Source organism: Arvicola amphibius, chromosome 3 (assembly GCF_903992535.2).
Source record: "Arvicola amphibius chromosome 3, mArvAmp1.2, whole genome shotgun sequence".
In the NCBI taxonomy this organism is placed as follows: domain Eukaryota; kingdom Metazoa; phylum Chordata; class Mammalia; order Rodentia; family Cricetidae; genus Arvicola; species Arvicola amphibius.
In genome coordinates, this window is record NC_052049.1 from 162,468,006 (window position 1) to 162,481,952 (window position 13,947).

The 13,947-nt window shown below is 44.3% G+C and overlaps 1 protein-coding gene across 2 annotated transcripts in view; it reads left to right on the forward strand.

Moving 5' to 3' along the window:
* Nucleotides 1-2,387, forward strand: part of Xrn1 (5'-3' exoribonuclease 1) — a 92,701-nt gene extending 90,314 nt beyond the window's left edge. For both annotated transcript variants that reach the window (XM_038322976.1, XM_038322977.1), the window contains exon 42: nt 13-2,387. In XM_038322976.1, coding sequence (XP_038178904.1) covers nt 13-309 — 297 coding nt within the window. In that variant the 3' untranslated portion in view covers nt 310-2,387. The remainder of the gene's footprint in view (nt 1-12) is intronic.
* Nucleotides 2,388-13,947: the final 11,560 nt, after the last annotated feature.

Below are 13,947 nucleotides of genomic sequence, written 5' to 3' on the forward strand. Positions count from 1 at the left end.
TATTCCTTAAAGGTTACGAAAAAAAGAGTTGCAAACAGGAAGCATTTTGAGAATAAGGAGGCCCCGAGTTCTCAAGCCACACCACTTCAGACTAGCAAGCCAGAATCTTCTGAAGCCACCCACGTAATTCCACAAGAGAGCCCATTAGCCTCTTTGAAGTGCTCTCAGGATGCCCAGCCCGTGTCGTCTCAAGTGGACACTGCCGCCCAAGGCCATGGTGTGTCCCACCAGAAACCAGCACCGAGCTCCTCAAGAAGGAAATCAAGGAAACTGGCCGTCAACTTTAGCGTTCCCAAACCTTCTGAATAAATTTGATACCTGGGAATTAATTTCTTTTATTTCCATCTACCTTTTTATAAATTGATATCTATGTGCTATTTTAGAATATGTTTAGATTGAATATTTGTATTTTTAAGTTATCAAGTACTTTTCATGCTATTTAAGACTATATATCAAATTGTGCACTTTAAATATGTGCAATTTGTTGTACGTCAGTGATACCTCAATAAAACTGTAAAAAAGATCAAATTAAATCTTGTATTAAAATAAATATCAAATTGGGCATGGTAGTTCATGCCTATAACCCTCATGCTTGAGAAGCTGAGACAGGAGGATTGCCATATATTTAAGGTTAGCCAAGACTACATAATGAGTCCCTGGCCAGCCTGAAACCTTGCTTCAAAACCAAAAAATAAAGTAGGTATCAGTGGGCTAAATGTTAAAATGTACCACTCTAACTACCATTGGCTTCCTCATTAGAACCATCCTTGACCTATAAATTAGTGATCATATTATCATAATTATAAGCTTTTTTACACTATTATTGAGGGATAGTTAAATGCAGCATGAATTAGGCCTCATAATTTCCTAAGTATGGGTTTTATTTCTCTTTAATAATGTAGCAACATGGCTGGGAGAGTGGTCCTTGCTCGGTCATCACATAAGTCTGTTGCCAGAGGAGCTCCCAGGATGCCCTGGAGCCAGCGCACTGACTGGTGCTGCCAGCGTTGCTCTGTTCTAAACTTGTACCAAAGCAGCTCTAGAAAACCCTCCAGATCATTCACCTGGCTGCTTCGAACTCAGAATAGCAATCGAGATTTGAGAAATGACTTTTTTTTAGACTATTCAAAAACCAGCATTAAGAATTTATAATAAAATTAAGTTTCACAATCTCCAGGGTACAATGGTTACAAATCAGTCTTCAAATAGAGTACAGTGCAATGTTAATCACTTCATTCTTGTGTAGGCTCCTTGGCTTTTGTTTCTTTTGAGATGGGGTCTTGCTGTGTAGTGCTGGCTGGCCTAGTACCCATGGCAGTCCTCCAGGCTCTGGGATTCCAGCCGTGCATCAGCGCACCCACTTGTGTGACTTCTTCCCTGCTTACTTCACGTACGTGAAAGCTCATCAGGGGTCCATGTGTAGAGCTTCCCGGGACTGACAACATTTTAAACTTTTTTAAAATTCCAAGGTGTTTGTGTGTATGTTATTTCCTGCCTGCCCATTCAGGTTGTGCGTTTTGGCACTTGCTGAGCTGCTCAGTGATGCCGCATCCGTCCCTGCATGTCACTCATGTCTGTTGTTCATACTGCTGAAATGATTTGGATTTTATGAAATTTCTCAATGACATCAGGACCCGCATTTATATATGGACATATATTTATCTTGTAGTTTTGTGATATGTTTATATTTTTAAGGATAAAATGATCATACTTTTTAAAAAGTAGGAACCAGTCTCTGTATGGAGCTGCTGATTGTTGTGTGTGATTTCATTAGCTCTCTGCAAACTCTGCCATGCATCCCTACTGCTTTTGAAAATGCTGGTGGTTTCTCTGCTGATTCTATTGTTTCTCTAAATGAGGGCAGGATATATGTATACTAGTGCCTTTAGTATAAGAGGTAAATGGTTGTTTTCTTCACTGTGGTCATGTGACTTTCTGTTACTGTTTGTCAGTGCCCAGCACTTCCTCACATGCAGGAAGCCTGGTGCGAGGCTCAGGCCATCCCAGTGTTCGTCCTCTCAAACTCGACTCTCAAGGGAAGCACCCTGTGCAGCGCACGGGGACGCTCAGATATGGCGCTGTGTGATAGCCCCTTCCAAGAATCCACTCAGATTTTTTCTACATTCACTTACTCCTGTGCAGTGGTTCCACCATGGTGTATAACTGTTCTCTGCAGAACACAGAGAAAGGATCCCTTTTGAAAATCACCTGAGAGATTTTAGTCAACACAGTGCCATTGAACCTGTGAAGGTATTTCTCTAAAATTTGAGCACAAGCTAGTAATTCTATATGGAGAGCCAGTAAGAATATTTGACCTTCCTTTTAAAAACAAGAATAAAAGCCGGGCGGTGGTGGCGCACGCCTTTAATCCCAGCACTCGGGAGGCAGAGGCAGGCGGATCTCTGTGAGTTCAAGACCAGCCTGGTCTACAAGAGCTAGTTCCAGGACAGGCTCCAAAGCTACAGAGAAACCCTGTCTCGAAAAACCAAAAAAAAAAAAAAAAACAAGAATAAAAATGCTAAGCGTCAAACTTGAAGAGAAAATAAAATAAGAGAGGATTGTGTATTGGCGGATAGGCAGTAGGGTGTATTTTCTGCCCCCTCCCCTAGTCCTGTTCTCAAGGCGGGTCTGCCGTCTTGGACACGTGGGGCCAGCTGGGTAGCTATGAGGACACGGGACCTAGCGCATCTCTGCAACATAGTTGCACTGTTGGACCCATGCACTTTCCCCTCTGGGTATAGAGCAGTCTGCGCCCACCCTCAAGCTTCTAAAATATGCTCTGTTGGCTGTTGAAAATGGTGAACTCTGGTCACAAAAAGAAAGGTTCTCCCTGACTATGTTCATGTAACTAGAAAAGTTATTTAATTAAACCTTCCGCTCCTCACTGGAAACTGTTGCAAATATCCTTGTTCAACAAGTCTTTTTTTTAAGCAAATTAAGTTAATTTAAAGATGGGTCCTAAGAGTCATTGCTTCTTTTCACAGTTCTGTGTGTTACCTGGTTACTGCCCTAGTTTTAAAATTTGGCAGATAAAATGCATGAATTGACTCAAACAACTTCGTAGACTAAAGGCTTAGACATCTAAACCTCGGTTGTGTCGGCAGATTCTGTCCTCTGAATCAGTTTCAGTTTGAGATCTTCCCTGGCTGAGAATGGTACCCAGCACATCGTTAATCCCGGCTCTCTGGAAGCTGCAGCAGAACTGAATTCCAGGCAAGCCTGGGCTGTGGAGATGGCTGCTGCCCAGAGCAGTAGGTAAGGAAGACTGAGGCTGTGCCCTCCTTCCCCGGGTGGGCAGAATTAACAGTGCGATGACATTTTCCTGTCACCATTTCCCTTAGTGCTCAGACAGTTCTAGGTTCTTGGTTCTCGGGGGAGGAGGCACAGAGAGGGAGACAGGTAATATCCAGTAGTATTTACAGATTTGGATGTACTTTTTTTTTGGGGGGGGGGGGTTCCAGACTAGGTTTCTCTGTGTATCCCTAGCTGTCCTGGAACTAGCTCTTGTAGACCAGGTTGGCCTCGAACTCACAGAGATCCGCCTGCCTCTGCCTCCCCAGTGCTGGGATTAAAGGTGTGCGCCACCACTACCCCAATGTACTTTTTTATCTCAAGGAAATAAGCTATAGGGTTATTTTATTTACTCCTATTTTATGTGCCTGTTCTCTTTGTATCAACAAATATTTTTTTCATAGTGGCTATTTAGTTTTATCCTTATATGACAGAACTTCATGGCTTTTCACTATAAAGGTAGCTCTCACACACTTCTCTGCTATATTTCTTTGTACCCTCTTGCTTCCAGACTTTTCTTTTACTATAGAAGAGAATCTATTAGAAATTATTATGAGACATATTCTATATCTTTTAAAAAATCTGTCACCAAAAAAACACATTATTTTCTTTAGAGATTGTGTGCCTTTTATGTCTGTTTTTCAATAAAGTGGTCTTTTTTGCAGGCACTTCTTTTGCTAACAACAAAAAAAAAAAATAAAGCTTAAATTTTTAGTGTTTTTCAGACTGACAATTCGTATTCCCGTTAGACATCCTTATTTTCTGTCAGGCCAGAAAGAGACAGCCAGAGGGACAGCAGCTCTCCAGGGACAGGGGGGACAGACAAGCAGGCTTAGTGACAGCACTGGACCTTCTTTCTGGAAGAGCGGACAGGAGGGAAAAAGAGTTCAGGTGGCAAGAACGTTGAGAATCAGTGTGTCTATAGGTAAAATCTCCCTGCTCTTCAGTGCTTGGTCTCAAGTGCAGCTGCTGATGAGACCGCTTTCCAGGAGACTATTTTATAATCGCGAAACCTGTAGAAGTTGATTTTCCCACCACTTGGACCCATTACAACCGACTGTATCAGCAGATGAAGGTCTGTGTAGCTGCTTAGGGGTCAGACGCCACGTTCTCATTCTGATTCTCTCAAAATGATAGGGGGAGAATTGCTCCACAGCCTACTTTAAGTGCTTGCTCCCTTGGGCTTCCTCAGGCTCACTCTTCCCTCCCACCTCCATTCCATCTCTCTCCCTTCCTCGCCCCTGCTGCATAGCCCTTTCAGTCCCCCAGACTCCACCTCCTAAATTCTGAGGTTACAGAGTATAGTTCCACGCCGAGTATGCTTTAAGTACTATTAATTCTGCCATTCCTTTACAGTTACAGGTGCATGCGTGCGTGTGTGTGTGTGTGTGTGTGTGTGTGTGTGTGTGTTATGTTTCAAGACAGGAATTTTCTGTGTACCCTTGGCTGTCCTAGACCGCACTCTGTAGTTCAGGCTGGCCTTGAACTCACAGAGATCCGCCTGCCTCTGCCTCCCAAGTTCTGGGATTAAAGGTGTGCACCACCACCACACAGCTGGATTTTAGTTTTTAACTTTTTTGGGGGGTGGGGGTGGTTCAAGTATCTTATATTTCCTTCTTCCTAAACATTACTTTGAGTGTTTTCATTTAACATTTGAATAATCAGTGGTGTGCTGTGTATCAAAGTGTTTAGTCTTTTCCTCATTAAGCGGTGATTCATACACATCTATCTTCCTTGGCTTCTTTCCTCATGTAACTATTTTGTAAGTAACTGGAATTTTTCATTAGATCTTAGAGCTGTATTTTATTAAAAATTCCAAAGGGAAGACTTCTTTATGCCCATTTTGTAATTTTTATTTTAAATATCTTTACACTGTATGTCAACTTTATCTAAAGTGTTTTAAACTTACATGGGATGGACTCCAAATGTATTTTTATGTTGTACATTTGTAAATTCATAGCACGAATTTAACCTCAAAGTGTTGTGCAAAGGGATTTCAACATGCAGAAGTCACTGAAGGTCTGGACGTGTGTAAGTGTTAAATGTGCTGTGGTTTTGATTAAAGACTGAAGGATGATGTAAGTGCCTTTGTTTACTAGTTTGTGCATTCATATGAAAGCTGGAAGTGTCAGCTTGTATTTCAACCCGCATAGCGTTTGGTTAGAGTCTTTCTTGTTCCCAGTTGGAGCCTCCTTTCCCATGCTGATTTCACACCATGAGACTCTCCTGCCTCAGGCTCCTGTGAGTTAGCGGTACAGGCCTGTTCCCCCATGCCCCACCAGGATGTCCTTTTAGTTCTTAATTCAGCACTCCATTATTATAAATTGAGTCATCATGACTGATGGAAATCTGAATTACACAATCGGGTGGTGTGATTTGCATCTCGTCTCTACGTCTTTGTGCAGACATCACAGAGTTGTCACTGGCAAGTGATGGGAAGTTTTGTTTCAGGCTCCGCACCCCCAAAAGAGAGGAGACAGACACCCTTCCCCAGGATCTGCCCGGGTAAATGATGAAGTAAGAACAGACCACTCATCTGGGGTTCCTGGCTGCAAACCTCCAGATGTGAGTTCAGGACCTGGAGTAACTGCAGAAACCAGGAGAGTAAAAGGGACCAGTGCATGGGTGGGGGCAGTAGAGATGGGAATAGCAGGGTGCGAGCAAAGTAGAGGGAGATGGGGATCTCATTAGAAAGGGGGAGGTAGATAAAATAACAAGGTGTCTGCAGAGTCATAAGGAATCATGTTATTAACTGCCTAAAAATACCTATAATACACATCAGGTTTACACATAAGTGTGAGGGTGTATTTTTTAGATAAAATTCTCTCATCTATGCTGACAATGTTACCTCAAGAGCCAAAGATCGTCTAATGAAACCCCTAACATCCACAGTCTATGTCGGTTATTAATTACATTTTCTGGGGATAACTTGGAGGACCCAGTTCTCTCCTCCTACCATACAGAGCCCAGCAATTGAACCCACGTTGCCAGCCTCAGCAGCACCGTGACTCTCTGCGCTGTCTCACTGGTGCAGAGATTTTTTAAACAAATGGACAAAACCCAGTGTCTCATTTTGGAGTCTGAGCCAGTCTTAACCTCACAGTAGCCATCCAGGTTTACTGCTGGGATTACAGGAATGAGCCACAACATCCGGTTTGCGTCTTAAGGGAAGGGTACTCGATGAGCCGCTTCCGAGATAAGGAACTAGAGCTACAGAGAGGGCCTTCTGTTTTACTGCAACATGCAAGCTCGGTAATCAGAGCACACGGACTTCAATTCACACTTGATAATCGGCCTGGGAAAAGGTCGTGGTGATCTACTTAGGTTATCTGATGAACCCAAACGTGATTAAAAAATCAATCTGGGCTGCTGCTCCTTTGTCTTGTTTAACTTTAGTGCTGAGGACTGAACGGCGGGCCCATGCAAGGCGAGTGTGCTACCACTGAGACAGGCCCCCAAACCCCAGGTCAATTAAGAGCTTGCTGGGTAGGTCTCAAACAATAATGGCTGTAAAATGGTTTAAACTTAAGTGTGTTCCTTCCTTCCTGATCTCATCAGCAAACATTTATTTCACCGCAGTTGTGGCTGACGGTGGAGATAGGATGGGCTGAGTCGCCCGCCTCAGGAGGGTCTCTCTCCAAGAACGGTATTGGCTATATAAGCTTACTAGGGTTCAAGCTGACATAGATACAGATGTCTTTGAAAGGGCATGAGATCACAGCAAGAGTAATCAAATCTGTCAGGAAAGGGAGGAAGAGAGAGGAAAAGAGGGAGGAGGAGAAAGAGAGGTTGGTTAATGTTTAACAACAGCAACCAGGAGCCAGGTAGGGTGGTTCAGTGGGTAAAGACCGTTGCCACCAAGTCTGGTGACATGAGTTTGATTCCTGGCACTCACAAGATGGAAGGTGAGAACTAACATCTAAAAGGTGTGCTCTGACGTCCACATGCGCACCATGGTGTAATTTCGGCCTTGCATACAAATACACAGAGACGGGCAGAATAAAGAAATAAATGTAATAAAAAATTTAAAGGGGTAAAGAAAAATTAAACACACATATACACATACACACACAGGCAACTAGAAGACAGTGGTTTACACACACACACACACACACACACACACACACGTGCATGATATCAAGAAAGACACGTTCTGAGGGCCCGAGTGGCCAGCTGAAGGTGTGAATGGAAAATGTCATCTCCCCACTGGAGACAATTTTCTGGGGTGCTCCCCCAGGCCTTCCAACGGTTTTGACCTCAGACTTTCTTTGTAAGTATACTTGTTCAGCAGACAACCTTGGAAGTCAGAGGCGCAGTTCCCATCTGGGTGAGAGGACGCATGTTTCTCAATGAGAAACAAGGTAACATCTTCCTCCGGGCAAAGATAAGACACTTTTGCCAGTAACTTCTTTGAGAAATTTGGGTTTGGGGCCAGAGAGATGGCTCAAAGACTAGCTAGGCTCACAACCCAAAGGACCAGATTTTGGCTTTGTCAGACAGGTATTTGTAGTTCTAGTTCTTAAGAGGCTGAGGCAGGAGGATCATGTCAGTGGAAAGTTGAGGCTAGACTAAGCAACCTGAGGAAAGGGCTTTCTAGGCTCAGTGTTTCTCTGCTATCGCACCAGCCTCTGTGCCCAGCATCTATGCCCAGCATCTGTGCCCAGCATTTATGTCCAGCATCTGTGCCCAACATCTGTGCCCAGCATCTGTGCGATCCTCAGGAACAACTGCAATGAATGTGACATGCATGTGACACTTCCTGCCAGGCCCAAGTCCGTTGGGACTTATCTCCTTGGTGGCTGATAAGACGGAAGTACAGGAAGCTGATCCAGTAGCCGCAGCTGTCACCGATGCTTAGGGACTGCTGGGCCCTGGGTTCCCCAGCCACGAGTATAAGATCTGAATTTAAACACTCACTCTGGTGAGACCCTTGAGCTGAGAAGTCAACACAGAAACTCCCCTAAAGCTGGGGAATCCTTGAGGAGCAAACAGAAATTTGTACATAGATGGTTATATGATCCGCAATGTGAATAATTTCTATGGAGAACCCCGGGAAAGAGAATTTCGCAGTGTAAACACAATGAAATGAGGCCAGAGAGCGGGCTCAGCGAGGAAAGCAGGGGCAACTCGGCCCAGGGCCCTGAGCTAATCCCTGGAAACAGCATAGTGGACGGAGAGAACCAATAGGCTCTTTTCTAGATAGTCTCGGTATCTTCACACACGTTCTGTGAGACACACACAAACACACACAGACACACACATAGACTCACACAGACACAGACACACACAGATTCACACAGACATAGACACACACAGACTCAGACACGGACACACACAGACACACACAGATTCACACAGACACAGATAGACACAGACACACATAGACAGACACACAGACTCACATAGACACACACAGACAGACACAGACACACATAGACACACACAGACACACAAATCCAACAAAAATGACAAAAAGAAACATTGCGCAGAGGGTGAGAACTAACAACTGGAAACATTTACACCCTGAGCACCAGAGGGAAAAAATGTGAGAAACTTTGCAATTATTGTGCTCAAAATAACTAAACAAGAAAAGCAAAGAAAAAACACTCAACGGAAGAATGATGCAGAGTCATCAGAAACAAGAACAGATAGAAATTGAGCTGGGGATGTAGACCAGGCTGGGGATGTAGACCAGGCTGACCCCTAACTGAAAGATCCACCAGCCTCTGCTTTCCCAGTGCTGGGATTAAAGGTGTGTCCCTCCACACCCGGCTCTGAGATTTTCTTTAGTTTCTTTCTACAGATTGGAAACTTAGCTGGGTGGGATCTTGGTCTGCGATCACCACACCCTTTATTCCATTTCTTAATCTGTTTATCTCCTGGAAGAACGGATTTAGCTCCATTCCACTTTTTGGAACTCTTTTTCTCCTCAAAATTTATATTTTGTGATTTACCCTGCTTGGTTTGCTCCTTTTCCCTATAAATCTTTATCAGAGTTGCCACTAATATCCACACAACAGAGTCCATATGAGACTGTTTGGAGATTTCCTCTGCCGATGGACTTAATCTAAAACTCTTCACTTTAGCCTCAGGCAGACTGCTCATACAAGGGCAGAAAGCCACTTTCTTTACCAAAACATCGCAAGAATGATGTCTAAGTCACATATTAAGATTCTTCTCCTCTGAAAGCTCAAGAGTCGGGCCCCACTATTCATCAGATCACACTCAGCACCACTGTCTTCCACGCTCCTACTAGGATGACCCAATAAGCTGCTTTCCTGACCCAAACTCCCAAAGTCCATATCACTCCAAACAAAAGCATGGTCAAGCCAACTATAGCAATACCCAGTCCAACGTACCAACTTCTGTCTTAGAGTTTTTATTGCTGTGAAGAGACACCATGACCACAGCAACTCATTGAAAGAAAATATTAAATTTAGAGAGCTCACGTACAGTTTCAGAGGTTCAGCCCATTATCATCATGGTGGGGAGCATGGTGGTGTGCAGGCAGACATGGTGCCGGAGGAGTGGCTGAGAGCCCTACATCTTGCAGGCAACAGGAAGTTGACTGAGACACTGGGCAGTTTTTTGAGCATAGAAAACCCAAAAAACCCACCTCCACAGTGACACACTTCCTCCAACAAGGCCATACCTACTCCAACAAAGCTGCACCTAATAGTACCACTCTCTATGGGCTTGTAGTGGCCAATTACATTCAAACTACCACAATGGCCAATGAGTAGTCTCAGCAGGTGACCTGAGTTTAATTCCTGGGACCCACATAGTGTAAGAAGAGAACCAACGTTTACAGATTGCCTCTAACTTTCACATCACAATGTGGAACACACATACATATGTACACACATACATACACACATACAATACACACACACATACACACACACATACACAGGAAAAATAAATAAATAAATATAACAGCAGGAGGCAGAAGCAAGCGGGGCTCTGTGAATTCAAGGCTAACCTGCTCTACATAGTGAGTTCCAGGACAGCCAGGGCTGCATAGAGTGACCCTGTCACAGATAATTAATAAATAAATAAGATAAAACATCGCAAATATAGTTTGTGATAGGCTGAAGATGTACCTTTCAAGAAAGAAAAAGAAAGGAAGGGAAGGAGAGAAAGGAATGAGTAGGTAGGAGAGAGATTGCCCGGGGCAATGGGGACGGTGAGGAAAGAATAGCAGAGGAGAACAGGAAGGACGGTGCTCTCTGAGCACAACTTTGTATGCAATTATGCTTTTCTAAAAGATGCAAATGTTTACATATTATGAAAGTGAATGAAACCAACAAGCCTAAGATGAAATACAGCAGAAAGAAATCTAAAAATCTTTTTTTGTTTTGATTTTGATTTTTGATAGGGTCTCTTATGAAGCCTTAGCCGGCCTAGACCTTGCTACATGGACCAGCTGATCTCACAACTGCACTGATCCTCTGGCCTCAGCCTCTCAAGCGATGACATTACTGATATGTACCGCCTACGTGACTCTCTAAATCATATTTCAGCACCGGGCTCTGACCGACTGAGCTAAACAGCTCGTGGTAAGTCATATTTCAAATGAATAATGCAACCACTTCTCAGTGGGAGAGAACTGCAGAGAACATTTGGTCCTCTGCCATCAGCGTAGATAAGCATTGACCTCTGGCAGGTAGACAAACACGGAGTAGCAGTTGTGAAAGTAATCTGTTTGTATTCTAAGATCAATTGAATTAGAAAATACACCTGAATCACAGGAGCGAGACTTCTCATTGGCAAAGAAGGGAGCTACAGATACACGGGAAAAGAAAAACTTAGACTTTCGTTCAAGGAATCAAAACCAGAAATATCAGTATAAACTGTGCCTTTAGAAACAGGTTGGGCCGGAGGCATGGCGAAGGGTTACAAGTGCTTGCTGCTTTTCTAGAGGACCCGGGTTCGGTGCCCAGCACCCCTGTCAGAAGGATCACAGCTTCCTGTAACTCTAGCTCCAACTCCCTTTTGTGACGTCTGCACACATCCAAACACACAGGGCATCCGCTCACACAGACAGACACACTAATAAAATTAAAATCTTTAAATGGGTCCAGAAGGATGGCTCAGCAAGAAAGGGCACTCACTGCCTGGTGTGATGACCTGAGTCTGACCCTTGAACCCACATGACAGAGAGAACCAATGCCCTCTCTCCTTATCCCTTCCCTCCCTCCTTCCTTCCTTTCTTCCTTTCTCCCTCCTCCCTTTCTCCTTCCTTCCTTCCTTTCTCCCTCCTTCCTTCCTTCATTTCTCCCTCCTTCCTTCCTCTCTTTTCTTCTCAAAGATTTCCTGAAGAAATGGCTGCTCCCAGGACTCGGGTAGAGGAATGGAGATGTTTCCATATTAAGGAATGCTTATAAAATAATGTCGTAGAGAAAACAAAAAGGTCAAAGTAGCGCATGTGTTGATATCAGAATAAGGATGCAATGGGTTGCGACCCGAGGGTCATCGTAATCCAAGAGGATATAACCATATAGAGAGACAGATGGACCGTGGGGGCGCTATCTATGACACAGAAGGGCAACTATCAGATGAAGCAGGAAAAATGGAATGAAAGCTCACCACCCGGCAGCTGTCCTCACTGGTGAGGCCAAGAGTCACTAGGTGGGGGGATCAGAAGTTCAAGATCATTATTGGCTATAAAGTATGTGTGAACCAGAAGCTAACCTCGGCTTACATGAGACATCGCAAAACATCCATATAGGTAAAAGATGTAAAATTATGCCTTTATTTCATGATTCAGGGCTGGATAGTCCCACATGGGCCACATGAACACTGGAGAGACAGAGCCCAGTAACTACTCAGTTCAGAAACCTTACAGCAAGGGGAATGAGGTATCCCTGGTCCAAAGCTGAGTGCCCAGAGACCCCTGGGAGTCACTGTTCTAAGTCTACAGTGGGAGGTGGAAGGAGCAGGAGGCAGGTGACAGCAGAGCAGTGGACACTTATGGAGTATGAGGCTCACATGACCCTTCCTTCCCTGTCTGTTTTAGATCCACTCATAGGCCCCTGGTCTACCAGACATTAAAAGGCACATTCAAGCATAAGAGGCTCTGTAGATAATTGATTATGTTCATGGCTGTCTCCTCTTGATTAATGGTTTATGTTGGAGGGTTCCAGTCCACTGTGGCTGGTATTAGTCCCTGGGCTGGTGTTCTGGGTGTTTAAGGCAAGATGAACAAGCCAGTAAGCAGTGTTCCTCCATGGTCTTTGCTTCAGTTCCTGCCTCCAGGTTCCTGCCCTGAATTCCCTGGATGATGATGGACTGACTTCTAAGCTGTGAGATGAAATAAACTCTTCTGGCAGGGCGGTGGTGGCGCACGCCTTTAATCCCAGCACTCGGGAGGCAGAGGCAGGCAGATCTCTGAGTTCGAGACGAGCCTTGTCTACAAGAGCTAGTTCCAGGACAGGCTCTAGAAACTACAGGGAAACCCTGTCTCGAAAAACCAAAAAAAAAAAAAAAAGAAGAAAGAAAGAAAGAAAGAAAGAAACTCTCTTCCTCCCAAGATGCTTTGAGTCAGTGTTTAGTAACATTACTATCAACCTGACCGACAGTCTAGTCTTTGAGTCAGAGTGTGCAGTAACATTACTATCAGCCTGACCAACAGTCTAGCAGAGAAGTCTACACATGTGCACTGAATGGCCCTTCCCAAGATCAAAACCAGTGCATATGCTAAGGACATTCAACCACTGAACATCTGGTGAAATAAATTCTGAAATATTCAAAACTAAAAAGACTAAAAGGAGCTGGGCAGTGGTGGTGCACGCCTTTAATCCCAGCACTTGGGAGGCAGAGGCAGGCAGAGCTCTGTGAGTTCAAAGCCAGCCTGATCTACAAGAGCTAGTTCCAGGACAGGCTCCAAAACTACAGAGAAACCCTGTCTCAAAAAACCAAAAAAAAAAAGACAAAAAGGAAAAGCAACCCAGTCTCCCCCAAATTTTCAGTTTTCTTAACATTGTACTAGAAAGAGTGGGAACACGGCAGAAGGTGCCATGGTGCTCTAGCAGTAACGAGAGCTTACGTCTGACCCACACACGCAAGGCTCAGAGAGGGTGGTGGGGCTTTTGAAACCTCACAGCCCACCCCCAGTGACACAGCTCCTCCAACAAGGTCACACCTCCTAATCCTTCCTAAACAGTTCCACCAACTGGGACCAAGTATTCAAACATATGAACCTATGGGAGCCAGTCTCATTCAAACGACCATGTTAGCAGGTGGGGCTTAAGGAACACAACTTGAGGGGAATCATAATGTATCTAAAGAAGGGAGATTTTTAAGTGAGGATTATAGAATTTACAAATGTTAAGAAAGAAAACATCATTCAGCAGGTGTAATAGCTCACACACCCATATTCCCAACACTCAGGAGGTAGAGACAGGCAGATCTCTGAGAGTTCAAAGCCAGCTGAAGCCAGGTAGTGGTGGTCCATGCCTTTAACCCCAACACTTGGGAGGCAGAGGCAGGCAAATCTCTGAATTCAAGGCCAGCCTGGTCTATAGAGTGAGTAGCCAAGGGCTAAACAGCTAAACAAAGAAAACCTATATTAAAAAACAAAACAAAAAAATAACAAAGCCAGCCTGTTCTACATAGTTAGGTCCAGGTTAGCCAGGGCTACATAATAAGATCTGT